This window comes from Lontra canadensis, unplaced genomic scaffold (assembly GCF_010015895.1).
Source record: "Lontra canadensis isolate GAN:19392208 unplaced genomic scaffold, GSC_riverotter_1.0 scaffold44, whole genome shotgun sequence".
NCBI lineage: Eukaryota > Metazoa > Chordata > Mammalia > Carnivora > Mustelidae > Lontra > Lontra canadensis.
The window spans coordinates 14,603,042-14,616,906 of record NW_022631038.1 but is presented as its reverse complement, the minus strand read 5'-3'; the positions used below and the strand labels follow the sequence as shown (position 1 = coordinate 14,616,906).

The following is a 13,865-nucleotide window of genomic DNA, read 5'->3' as shown; positions in this document are numbered from 1 at the left end:
TTTTAAAAAAAATTTTAAAAAGAAATGTTTTGTCATTATGTGTGTGACACTATGGGCAAGATGGAAAGTACAGGACTTGTCTCAGCAGGGACGGGTTGGTGGGGTGGCCCTCATGTGTGAGCAGTACCGACACTAGGCTAGGCTCTGTGGCAAGTTCATCTTCCGTGTTCTACCAAGCCCTCTCCTTTATGCAACTCCATTCTCCCATCTTTTAGATTCAACAGAGGCCAGTTGCCAGTTGGGTTCACCAGGAGGCATACCCAGAGGTGGAGTTCTGATATAAGATGTTTATTAAGGAATGCCCTTGGGACCCAATGCCGATAGAAGAGAAGGACTTCTGCAGGACTAGGCAAAATGAGAAGTCCAGCTATGATGAAGACCCACTAACAAGCCTTGGATGACTTCAGAGAGTTCTAGAACTAGGGTTTTCCCAAGTTGAGATGGGATGGCCAGGCATTATACTATTACATCAGTCACTGGATGTAGGTTGCCCTGGAAGGAGGTGGTAAATGTGTGTAGGTAATTCTCAGCAAATAAGGCAATTCTCAAAGAGACAAGTGAAGGTTGGGGCATCAAGTCCTTCACAGAATGGGGATCTGAGCAATACAGTGTCCACCAGAAGCCCTAGCTGGGAGCCTCCCTGCCTGTTATGTAACCTTCGGTATACTGAGGGGGGGGGTAGAATTACCTCCCTTAATTTATAGATGAAGAAATAAAGACTAAGCAAGCAAGCCCACATAGGCCCTCCAGATGACCTCCAATGCCCTGGCGGGAATGTCAAGTCTACAGGGCCAGGCCCGGGAGGGGTAGGAGGTGTCTGTGCTATTGGTTGGTAGAGGAGAAAACACATAGGAAGATGACCACCCACTCAACATTTTTCTACATCGCTCACAAACAGGCCTGCTAATTTTTCAATTGTATATTTTGCACTGCTTTCTTTAGCACACACATGTAGCAATGGGGCAGAAGGCAAGAGAGAGAGAGAGAGAGACTCTTAAACAGGCTCCATGCTCACCATGGGCCCAACATGGGATTCCTATTTCATGACCCTTAGATCGTGACCTGAGCCAAAATCTAGAGTCAGGACACTTAACTCACTGAGCCACTCAGGCACCCCTTTTGCAGCTTTTTTTTTTTTTTTTTTTTTTTATCATGGCCTTCATAACCTTCATGACAAACTACTACTTTGAAAAGCACTGTGGAAAAGGCAAAGTTTGAGCCAAAGAGCTCAGAAAAAACCATCACTTCTTTGGTTATCCTCAACCCTAAGCTCTGCTTCTGACTCTACTCTGTTCCATACATCCCACTTAGGTCTTGGGCTCTACCCCTTTCCTAGCTCCTCTTCCCAGCCACCAAAAAGCAACAGCCCTGTGACCCAACACCTCCCATCTGTGTCCATTAACCTGACACAGGAGATTTCTCTCCTAGGTATTGGCGAATTTTTTCTTTTAAGATTTTATGTATCTATTTGACAGAGAAAGAGAGACAGGGAGAGAGGGTACACAAGCAGGGGGAGTGAGAGAGGGAGAAGCAGGCCTCCTACTGAGCTCGATCCCAGGACTCCGGGATCATGACCCAAGCTGAAGGCAGATGCTTAACAAACTAAGCCCCCCAGGCTCTCCCTTGTATTGGTCATTTTTAAGTAGAGGCTTCTCAAAGACAGCAAACTGACCCTGAAAATATTAACCCAAATGATGAGGTTAAGTAGGTGAGGTGGGAGAATGAAAAACTGGGAGACAAGCAGGAACCTGGAGCATCTCACAGCTCTTTTAGCCAAAATTCTATTTAGATTGCTTCAAAATGACTAGCGTTGGTGTGGGAATTTGTTACAGTGAGACTTAACCCCGGAGGTGTTCAGGTAACATTCACCATCTACCTGTCAATGTATTCAGGCCCAACAATAAAGACCAAAATACAATCCTGAGTTGTGTGATGGTACGGGGTACTTTCCAGTAAGTTTCAGGATGTCCTTCTCATTAGGGAAAACAATCCACTATTGGATTTCAGGGTTTAGGATCTCACCAAGCCCTGAAGATTATTCTTTCAACCCTGATTCATATGATTTCATGTCACTCCCACAGCTGATCCAGACAGTGAGTGCAGTGGACCAAGATGACCCACACAGTGGTCAGCACTTCTACTACAGCTTGGCTCCAGAGGCTGCTAACAACCCCAACTTCACCATTAGGGACAACCAAGGTAATGGGGGGACAGGAACCTGCCAATGCTTTCTTATAGCTTGGGTTGGATACTTTTGGTCACTATACCATGCAAACAGTGTCAAAGGTCACCTGCTCTTCAGTAGCAGTGGGGACATTCAATGCTAATTTGTAATTTTTTAAAGTTTTATTTCAAAAAAAGATAAAAATTAAAATTAAAAAAAAAGTTTTTTTTCAACAGATCAGAGACAATGTCCTCTGCTGATTCTGAAACTTTCAGTTCATCAGTTCACAAATGTTTTACAGTTGGCGCTGTGTGAGGCAATGCCAGGCAAAAGCCTTCCTTCATTGCCATAGATAACAGCCATGTCTGTATGCTCTATAATTATAGGAAGAATCTGAGAAAAACAGTAGAAACTGAACTAGATAAAGAGAAAAACCTGAGGGAACATTTCTGACCAAGCATCAAAGGGGATAACAGTGAAAAGCTCCCAGTACAAAAGGGAGAGAAAGGCTAAGATGACAAAGGACAAACAGGATCACAAAGTGTAGCTTGGCACTGAAACAACTCTATTACTTTACAATGATTTTAAAAAGACAGAGCCAGGTGGGGTTCCTTATTCCAGAAAGCATTCCCCACTACAACTTGGCTGGAAGGGAATTCTAGACTCCTCTTCCCCTCTTGTGCAGTAAGCATTCTGATCAGCTAAGAAATGTATAGACCTAGCACAGTCTCCATTAGGCACAGACGGGAAAAGGAGGGACTTCTGTTCTCTCGTCAAATGATTTTCAAAGAAAGATCTGAAAAAAATCACTTAAATCTGTCAGGTGAACCCCTTCTGTTGCTAACTCTGCTACCTGCTGTCTGAAGTTGGGGAGAGAAGTCATCACTTCTCTGGGCCCTACTAGCCTCATTCTTATTCCAGTTCTAAAATACTAATTGTTGGGGCATCTGGGAGGCTCAGTCTTTAAGAAGCTGCCTTCAGCTCAGGTCATAATCCCAGGGTCCTGGGATCGAGCTCCGCATCAAGCCCCACATTGGGCTCCTTGCTCAGCGGGAGGCCTGCTTCTCCCTCTCCCACTCCCCTCTGCTTGTGTTCCCTCTCTCTCTGTGTCTCTCTCTGTCAAATAAATAAAATCTTTAAAAATAAAATAAAATAAAATACTAATTGTTACTGTGTAACAATCTAAACAAAAGGAAACGAAAAGTCATGATTATGCCTGCCTGGTCTTAGTCTCAAACATCACTTATTTGAGACTTAAGTATTAATTCAACCCCACATGATATTCTGCCATTAACACTTGAGACTATTAAACCTGTTTTCTTTTAAATGTAAAACATCCCTCCAAATCTTTCCTTTAACCTTCTACATGTTATCATAAAATCACTCTGATAATTCTAGAAGGGAGGGTAATACAAATCATAACAAAAGAAGTACTACAATTAAACATCCTGATCTTTTTATTGGGTCAAATTTTGAACTATTCATTTATCTGCTTCACAGGGAAAGCTTTCCTACAAAAAGTGGTTTCAGCCCCCTCAGGACAGGTTTCGTAGTGGAAACCAGGGGTCGGGGGGGGGTAGTATTACATTATACTCTTTCTTCAAATTTTCACTGAAGTGTCACTCTATGCCTTCACTCTGGTATTTGTCAGAATCAACACGAAAACAATATGCAGCAAAATGCCGCAAATTTTTTAAAAATGACTTTGGATACCAATTCACGGAGCCAATGCTTTAAAAAAAATGGGCCATGGGAATATGATGACTATAAAAAGAAATGACTCATTTCTTGGAAGGCTTTCCAAAACAAAAGTCAGCACATCTTCAATAGAAAGGATGAACTCTTAATCTCCTCATGACAATTTATCCCATGAGTATTTTCTATGGAGGCTCATTAAAAAATTGACCAGCATCGATTTGGTGGATCTGCTGTCAGGACCCCAACTCCCATGCCCAAAACATATCTTTTTATAAACACCACAAGGCACTATCTCAAGTAGAGCCTTTCTTATTTTTTTTTTAATCCACAAAGCATTATTAAAAGGATTGTGTGTATGTAGCATTTTGCAGTTTCAGACACATTTTTCCCATACTTTTCTTTATTTGATATTTATAATAACCCTCGAAGGTCTCGATGAAGTTACTAATCCCTCTGATTCTCCTTGTCTCAGATAAGGAAAGAAAGCAAATGGACCACAATCAGAAAGTGAGTAAGCGTTAAGGCTAGGACTGGAAGATGGGGCCTATTTTAGCCACACACACACACACACACACACACACACGAAAGAAAAAGGTTTTGTGTCACCTTGGAAACAAATACTGTTTCCAAATGGGTTACTAAAGCCCTACTCATCATATTCAACAAAAACTCTGCAAGTGGCTACTGCAAGTTTCCAGAACCCTTCCAAGACTAAAGTCAGCAAGGCAACACTGATCTTTTTTCTTTTTCTTTAACCTTAAATAATTCTGAGATCAAGAAACATGATGTATAGTGCTTAATTAAATGATGATGTAATACTTTTATGAAATTCAGCTCTGGTGAAGCTTTCTAAAAGTCTTACAACCTAGCCTCGATTAAACTGAAAAAAGTAAAACAGATTTCTGTTTGAGAAAAACTTGGTTTCTGAAAAAACAAGACTAACACTGTAAAACAGAATACTACTTAGCTACTAATCTGGAAAAACAGAAAAATGGGTGGGTTGTACAGTAGGTAGAAATATAATCCTCAGGTGGGCAAGCAGAGGGCCTGTACCAAAGCAGGAAAGGATTTCCATTGGCTGGATAATTTTCAAGAGTTAGTATCACTAGACCAAATATGCAGTTACACAGCAAAATGGAAGAAATGTATACTTGGAGTCAGAGAGACCAGAGCTCAAATCTCAGCTCTGCTACTAAATTAGTAACTTTGAACAAATTTCATCACTTTCTCTAGGCCTTAACTCACCCGTATAAAAGGGTCAGATTATCACTATCTCATCAAATGTGAAAATGAAATGAGATGCTGTGCACTTAAGCACTCAGTAAACAATCACGGATATCGTGAAAAGGCAGGGCAAGGAGGAAGCAGAAAAGCTAACAAAGGGATAACGTATCCATCAGAATAGGCTAGCCTATACTGAGCAACAAATGACTGCAAAATTCCAGTGGTTTAACACAACTAAAATTAGTTTCTTACATAAAACCAGCTGTGGGTCTGAGCAACAAGGACAGCTGGTGTCCATGTAGCTCAGTGTCCCAGGCTGCCTGCCTCTCCATCTTAAACGTTCTTGTATAGTATCGCACCAAGGCAAGAGAACACAGAGAAACACGTATCAGCTGTTAAATTCTTCTGCCTGGAAGTGACACAAATAGTTTTGCTCATTTTTCATTATCAAAAGCAAATCATATAGACATGCCAAAATTCAACAGGGCAGAAAAGTATAATCCTTTAATATGTCCGAGAAGGGAAGGAGAACCAGAAATATTGATAATTAATAATGTTTACTTTGGTTAGGCTCTCAGAAGTTTTTGTGAAGTTCCAGACTCTTCCTTGTGAAATGTAAACCATATGGACCTTCCATGTTGATGTCAGCTTTGAGAGTCACTGCTTGCATGTCCTATCACATCTCTAAACTTTTCCTCTACTGAAAATGATCTGAACTTTGCAAAAAACATATGACTTATAATTCTAACCCATTGGAAGAAACTTGAAAACAAAGATTAAAAAAATAAAAGATCCTAGAACATTACATTAGGAATATAAATATAAATACACAGACACACATGACCTTTGGGAAGACACATCAAATAATTTTGCTACTTCCCTTTAAAACTGGAGGGAAAAAAAACTAGGATTGCTGATCAGGAATGAATTTCTCCAAGTTCTTATTTACTGTGTCCCCTCAGACCACAAGTAGGGGGAAATAACAGGGTGTGTCACGTGATTAGGGGATTTCAAACAAGCTTCCACTAAATGAGCAGTTTCTTCAGAAAGCACAGAAGGAGTTGGTGACTGCTTTCAGAGGTATAAAAGAAAACAGCCAAAGACGTGACTTCCAATGAAAGTGGCAAAAATAAGCAATCTGCCACAGCCAAGTGGGCTCCTCAGCATTCTTTTCCTGGAGGCACAAAGCAGCCCCAGGGCCTTGGAAAGCTGCTGAGCGGGAACAAGCAGGGACCGCAAGTGGCCAGTGATTGTTCATTCCTATCAAGCTTTCATAGGAACATTCCAGTTAGATCTGAAGTCTAACAGTTAGCCCTGGGCACTTTATGTCACAAAGGGTAAAACAGACTCTCAAAAAAGGTTTCCCTCTTAGGCCCCAGGGCTTTGCCTAGAAGCAGAGCAAAAAAAACCCATGGTTTCGGAATCCAAATGCTGATCCAGACAAAGTAGAGGGGGCTGGAAGTAGCCCCCTCCAGGGAATGTTTGCCGCTCCCTCTCCGTCCTTCCCACTCCCATACCTGCCCTCTCGCTTTCCTCAATCTAAGAGATTAATTCACTTATTGGGTTCTTCCTTTTTCTTTCTGCCCGCTTTTCCACTCCCTTTTTGCAACTCCGACATCCCTTGTCTTCTTCAGATAACACCGCCCGGATTCTCACCAGGAGGTCTGGCTTCCGGCAGCAGGAGCAGAGCGCCTTCTACCTGCCCATCCTGATAGCGGACAGTGGGCAGCCGGTGCTGAGCAGCACGGGCACGCTGACCATCCAGGTGTGCACCTGCGATGATGACGGCCACGTCCTCTCCTGCAGCCCCGAGGCCTACATGCTCCCTGTCAGTTTGAGCCGGGGCGCCCTCATCGCCATCCTGGCCTGCATCTTCGTCCTCTTAGGTGAGCAAGGGGCTCCCTTCTTTTCTGTGGGGTCCCGTAATTGCTTACTTGGCTACCATTCTAACACAGCTGTTCAGAACCTGTTTTCTATGCCATGCTTATTGAAAAGGTTAGGTAGAGTAAGGCTGGGAAAGAATAAAGAAACTGAAGATAGGGTGCCTGCGTGGCTCAGTTGGTTAAGCAACTGCCTTCAGCTCAGGTGGTGATCCCAGAGTGCCAGGATCAAGTACCGCATCAGGCTCCCAGCTCCTCGGGGAGAAGCCTACTTCTCCCTCTGATCTTCTCCTGTCTCATGTTCTCCCTCTATCTCCCTCTCTCTCTCTCTCCCTCAAATAAATAAATAAAATCTTTTAAAAATATATATATAGAAAGAATTTATATATATATATATATATATATAGAGAGAGAGAGAGAGAGAGAGAGAGAACACGAACCTGAAGATAGGTCCTTCCTGCAAGGAAGTCATGGCCTCTTTGGCCAAACCAAAGCAAATACATTTATCAAGCATCTGCTATGGGCCAGGGTACCATTCCAGGTGCTGGGATTAAGACAACAGACATGTCCCAGCCTTCACAAAGCTTACTTCAGAGCAAAGCAAGTTCATTTTGACACCACAGAATCAACACGACAATTTTGGGCAGGATATGATAAACACCTCTTCTGACCCCTTCATTTCCCATAAGTAGTAGCTAAATCACAAAGAGAGAGTGACAGGCCCAAGGCAAAATGTCAGAGGCAGAGGCAGAAGTGAAATGCAGGCGACCCTGCACTATTCATCCCTGTATCTGAGTGGCAAGGCTCTTTTCCTAAGTGTTCATCCCCCAAATTCTGGAGGTGGTAGGTGTTATGGAGAAGAGAAGAAGAACAGGATATCCTGAAGGGACAGGAGACAAGGGTGGGTGCCATTTTATAGAAGGTGGTCAGGGAAGGCCTCCCTGATAAGGAGACCTTTGAGCAGATACCTGAAAGAAGTGAGAATGAACCCCGTGGCTCTCTGGGAGAATAAGCTATTTGGGGACATTAGCACCCCTCCAAGACACTGTGGCCATCTAACAAGGAGCAGTGACTACACAGGATCAGCGTGCCACTGCTGGTGACATAAAAAGATGCGATGACAGGCTGGTGGGAGAGCACAAGTGTGGGAGAGGATCCTTTCTTCCTCTGCTCAAATCATACAGGCAGCCACTCACCTCCTTGCACATAAGGCTATTTGAGCAACTGTTTTTGAACTCAACACTCAAAAAACAACAATAAAACACCTAAACTAACTCTAAAAACCACAAAAATATCTGTCCATATATCCCAACTCTTCTGATTAAGTAATTCATTGCACACATATTTTGCTTAGAAAAAAAGCAGACTTAGATAGTAATATCATCTAATATGAAAGAAACCCTAGCGTTCTATGAGGGAAAAGAATACAGCCCTGGGGATTTAAGTTAGATCAGGCATGCGGAGATCCACGTAACCCTCTGGCCCCAGGTTTATCTATGAACCAAGAAACTGAGTCAAACTGAAGACAGAACTTCCTCACTGCAAAATGTCAGCCCTTCATTGAATTTCTAGGTAGGTCTGTGGAATATGCCTCTCAGAAAACATTTGCAAATACCACATGTGGTTTGATTTTGTTGTTTTAGTTCAGGGCTACATGAGAACTAATATAAATTAAGTAACTTTTCTAAATCCTCTGACCCCTAGATCAGAGAGTTGTTAAGATTTCTGGTCCCTGTCTGCACTGACAAACACCCTCCTGCAATTCCCCGAGTGTCCATAAGATGGCATTGGGAGTCCTTGAGTGTAGGACAGGATAAACTACAAGAAGCCATTGAAGAAACTTGCTCCTGGGAGAAATTTCCAGCCTGCCTATTCCTACTCCTATCTTTGGAAAATGTCCACATTATAAGTTCACCCTTACCCACAAAGAATAGAAAAAGCCATCATTACAGAAAGACCGATTTAAAAAGACTGGCACAGAGAGAGTCTCAAGCTAGAAATGGTGTGCAAGGAACAATTTACATTGTGCCTCCCAAACCCACTATGTCTTATCTTTTGAACTGTACAGAATAAACAGGTAGTTTTCACAAGCTAAACTGAGCAGAGGTTTATATGCAACTTTATATAAAATCCTCATAGTTTTAGGCACTCTTATTTCTAAGAATGCGTATCCTAATTAAAATTTAATTCATAAAACTGAGTAAGACTGTAGTGGATTTGCCAACAAAATACTATATTTTACGGACAATTAAATAAATATACTAATTTCAACTTTATAGGGTTTTTTTTCCATGTCTCTAGTATAGATCTAATTTCTAGAAAAATCTCATAGGCCCTATGCACTGTGCTTGAAATACCTAAAGATCCTCTTCTGTCAGGGAAGCCTTTCAATTGAATAGGACCATGTTTCCCAGAATCTGATTTTAAGGGCATTATCCGATACTTGTTATTTAAATCAGATTATCTGAAAAATAATACATTTGTATCTTTTTGTAAGATAAAGATATTTGTAAGGTAAACATAAGATCAATCAGTTCGATAAGCTGCCTAATTCTCTAACATCAGAATTCCTTCCAGCAGATATCCAAGACTTTTCTAATTTTCCTTCCTAGCATTTTCTTAAATACCACCCCTACCATTCCAGGATCATCTGTGTGAACGTTTTTCAGTCCTCTGGGAAGAATTACCCAGCCAGCCCTGCCTCTGAAATCTCTTTGCAACACATATAACCCTATGATAGTCCTTATCACTGCCTGACTAGTATAAATCACCTATATTTCCTTAGATTACAAGTTTATAAGACCAAAAATCATGTCATATCAATGTTGTTTCTCTACTGTTTTGCATAGTACATAAAAAATATGAGTTTAGCAATTGTTTACTGAGCCCCACAAACACATAATATTCATTTAGAATCATCCCATTTATCCAGCTCTGCATCCAACCAGCTCACACTCCAGCCTCCCACACCCACTTTAAGCCCCCACTTCTTCAGAGCCCTATTAGACCACTTCTCTGAAATCCCACAATCAGGTAGTCCATAAGTCGGATTTTGGCACACAGAGAAAATATACAAGAGTATATAATTGTCTCCTGTGTTTGCCTTTTGTCACCCTAGCTATTTGGGAAACTATTAGGCATTAACATCATTTTAACTACAATTTACAAAAAGCACATTCTACATCCAAATGTTTTAAATCATTACCACGTATTTTTTAAGTCAGTTCATAATTTTACTAGGCATACGACTGAACTCCATTTTTCTCCCCCTTGGTAAACTGCAGTTTCATTTTGTAGTGTTGTCAAGTTGTTACATTCACCAGCTATAACAAAGCACATCAGGGAAAAAAAAAAAATCAATAGCAGTTCTACAGCTAAAACCTCAACACACTTCCTGGAAAACATTTTCAGTCACAGAGATAAATAGTTCAATGGGATTATCTCTATCTCTCCTTTAAACCACAGTGAACACATCCGGGGGGGGGGGGGGCATTTGTTGGGATAAATTTTTATCCAAATCCGCAAGGGCACCTCTAACAGTCTGGTTTCTTTGATAACATGCGGAATTACGTAAAATGTCCCTGCTCATTCTTTCCCTTCCATGAACATCACCGGGTCCAGACAGTCACCACGGCCTCTCTAACAGAAGGCTTTCCGAGGCATCGGAGTTTATTGGAAAACAGCAATCACTTATTTTTTTTTTAAAGATTATTTATTTATTTATTTGACAGACAGAGATCACAAGTGGGCAGAGAGGCAGGCAGAGAGCGAGAGGAAGGGAAGCAGGCTCCCTGCTGAGCAGAGAGCCCGATGCGGGGCTCCATCCCAGGGCCCTGAGACCATAACCTGAGCTGAAGGCAGAGGCTTAACCCCCTGAGCCACCCAGGCGCCCCAGCAATCACTTATTTTTTTAAAGAGATATAAAAAGACTAAGACTTCGATTCATACTTAGCCTTTATGTCCCTATGCATATGTACTAATACGTCATTCTATTTGCAGAGTGAAATCCTACTAAGATCCTAATGTGTAAAAAAAAAAAAAAAAAAGGATTCCACCTACGTAATAAGATTCCCACATTATGAGAAATGTATACTCGTCCTTACACGGTCAGAAGACATTGTCCGAGCCTTAGCATAGACTTCACGGAGGCCGTAGCGCTTACTGGGATTTAATTTGGGGGTGGCCGGCCGCGCACAGACACCCACACACTCTCAAAGCAGCAAGCGGATGCAAAGAGACTTTACACGCAACTTCGTCTAACTGAACCACCTGCAAAAAAGAGAGGGCTTCACCTGCCTACAAACCCCCAATCCGACCGCGCAGAATGAGTGAGGCGGTAGACCCTGTGGTTCAGAACATCCGAATGCTGTCTCTGGGCTCAGCACTCAAGGACCCCGTCCCATACCTGTGGTTCCCCGGGGCCACCTGCCATCACCGCACACGCAGCCGGGTCTCCGGGGTAACGATCCTGTCCGCTCTGTTTCCCGCAGTGCTGGTGCTGCTCATCCTGTCCTTGAGGCGGCACCGGAAACAGCCGTACATCATCGACGACGAGGAGAACATCCACGAGAACATCGTCCGCTACGACGACGAGGGCGGCGGCGAGGAGGACACCGAGGCCTTTGACATCGCGGCCATGTGGAACCCCCGGGAGGCGCAGGGGGGAGGCGCCCCCAAGACGCGGCAGGACATGCTGCCCGAGATCGAGAGCCTCTCCCGCTACGTGCCTCAGACGTGCGCCGTGAACAGCACGGTCCACAGCTACGTGCTGGCCAAGCTCTACGAGGCCGACATGGACCTGTGGGCCCCGCCCTTCGACTCCCTCCAGACCTACATGTTCGAGGGGGACGGCTCCGTGGCCGGGTCGCTGAGCTCCCTGCAGTCGGCCACGTCGGACTCGGAGCAAAGCTTCGACTTCTTGACAGACTGGGGGCCCCGCTTCCGGAAGCTGGCGGAGCTCTACGGGGCGTCGGAGGGGCCCGCGCCCCTGTGGTGACGGAAGCCGGGAGGCAGGCGCGCGTCCAAACCCAGACGTTCTCGGCGGACGCGCGCCCACGGCGCAGCCGACCACGTGAGCAATACTGGGCGGGAGAGTGAGAGGGGGTGAGCGGCGGCGAAGAGAGCTCTCTCTGGATCAGCTTTACTTGGTTACATTAAGTTAAGTAGTCGAAAGGAAACACAGGAAGAACGGGGGGCAGATACTCCAATATCCTTTCGTTCCTTTTTTCTTTTTCATTTTTGCGACACCGCCTTCAAGGGCTTGGAGTCCAAGGTCAAGTTACGGCGAGCTTGGCCTTTCTCTCCCATTCGCCAAGGCCTTTGTCGCTTTGTCACTCTGCCACCACCGAAGAGTTTCTGGTCTTACATACATAGGTGGCAACTGAAGGGAAGTTTGACTCTCATACCCTTTTTCTTTTTCCTCCCTTTTTGAAAAAATGTTTCTCTTACTTTGTTCTCCATTTAAGAGTTTTGCTGGCTCATCAAACCGCACACACCAACCCACACAAAAGAACACTGAAAAATTGTTACTGGGTGAAATTAACCTACTTGTCCTGGGATGGATGGAATTTCTTTTAACCCTTTTGAGACAAGGTTAAGGCGAATCAGCCTTGCATGACGGGTGGGTGGGGGATGGGAGAAGGAAGAGGCATTGACTTTGTGCTCAAGTTTAACGGCTGAACCAAGAGTTGCTGGCATTACAGCGAATCCAACGTCATCAAATTAGAGTGCTCTGTTCTCTAGGCTCTTGAACTATGCCCCTGCAAAATTGTTCAGAACAAAACCAGAAAATCTGCCTCTTTTGCACTGTAGATGTCTCTTCCATGTGCCAAATGTGAAGATTAGATGCTACAAATGAAAGCCAAATAAAAAGAAGTATCTGATAAAAGCATGGGTTAGAGGGCTTTCCTAATCTGTGTGAGGTCAATCCAAGGGATGTTTACATACTGTAGATAACCTACTTGAACAAAAATCAGTATTATAGAGAATAAATGGATGTAAGAAAATTACATGTATAAGTTTTGTATATTTGTTAATAATTTTGGTAATAAATATGATGTACTGCATCTCAGTACCCTAGCACTTCTTTTAATAAAAGTTAAATAGAAGGTAAAGTCTATTGCACATTTGTTTAATTGCAGAGCACAAAGATGGCCTTGTGATCTTGACCTAGCCTCAAGCTCCTGGGGCTGGAGCTGATTCATAAGGCAAAGGCGGCAGCGGAGTAGTATGACGCTGTGAATTCTTTTCCAGTCGCTGAACACACGAATATTGTGGTTCCAACTGCTAAGCTTTTCGTGAACACTCTTCATCCCCTCCATCTCTGAAAAGAGTAAAGGACGGTTTGATGATATCAATCATATAAAGGTGAATCACGCCCCAAATTTTTCATTTTGTGAGAGGGTTTTCCACATAGCCACCAAGGAGACAGGCCACTCTCCTACTTCTCTGTTCTATTGGCAAATCAACTATGTACAAACGAATACAAATATATATCAAACCTGTACAGCTCACCAACACTGGATGAGTTCACAGAAGGCTGGGACCATATTTTATTCATCTTTCCTTGCCCCACAATTGGTTGTAAACAAAATAGTTTTGTGTGGGTCTTGTTTATAAAAATGGTTCTCAAATTTTGATGGTTTCAGAATCTCCTAGAACACTTGTTCAACAATAGCTTGTTGGGCCCTACCCCCCTGGAGTTTCCAATTCAGTTGATCCGGAACAGTTTGTACTTCTAACAGGTTTCTAGGTGGTGCTGATGCCCCTGACCCAGGGCGTCAGACTTTGAGAAGCTCTGCTGTAGGGCTCCTCTCTGTCAAACACAAGAAGATTAGATTATCAGCCCACTTACACTGGGGCCCATCCTAGCCATAAAACGTGTGATTTTTTTTTTCCCA

The 13,865-nt window shown here is 43.3% G+C and overlaps 1 protein-coding gene across 2 annotated transcripts in view; it reads left to right on the top strand.

The window, feature by feature from the left end:
* Positions 1 to 13,073, top strand: part of CDH20 (cadherin 20) — a 203,622-nt gene extending 190,549 nt beyond the window's left edge. For both annotated transcript variants that reach the window (XM_032872301.1, XM_032872303.1), the window contains 3 exons: positions 2,082 to 2,199; positions 6,721 to 6,972; positions 11,457 to 13,073. In XM_032872301.1, coding sequence (XP_032728192.1) covers positions 2,082 to 2,199; positions 6,721 to 6,972; positions 11,457 to 11,962 — 876 coding nt within the window. In that variant the 3' untranslated portion in view covers positions 11,963 to 13,073. The remainder of the gene's footprint in view (positions 1 to 2,081; positions 2,200 to 6,720; positions 6,973 to 11,456) is intronic.
* The last annotated feature ends 792 nt before the right edge of the window (positions 13,074 to 13,865 follow it).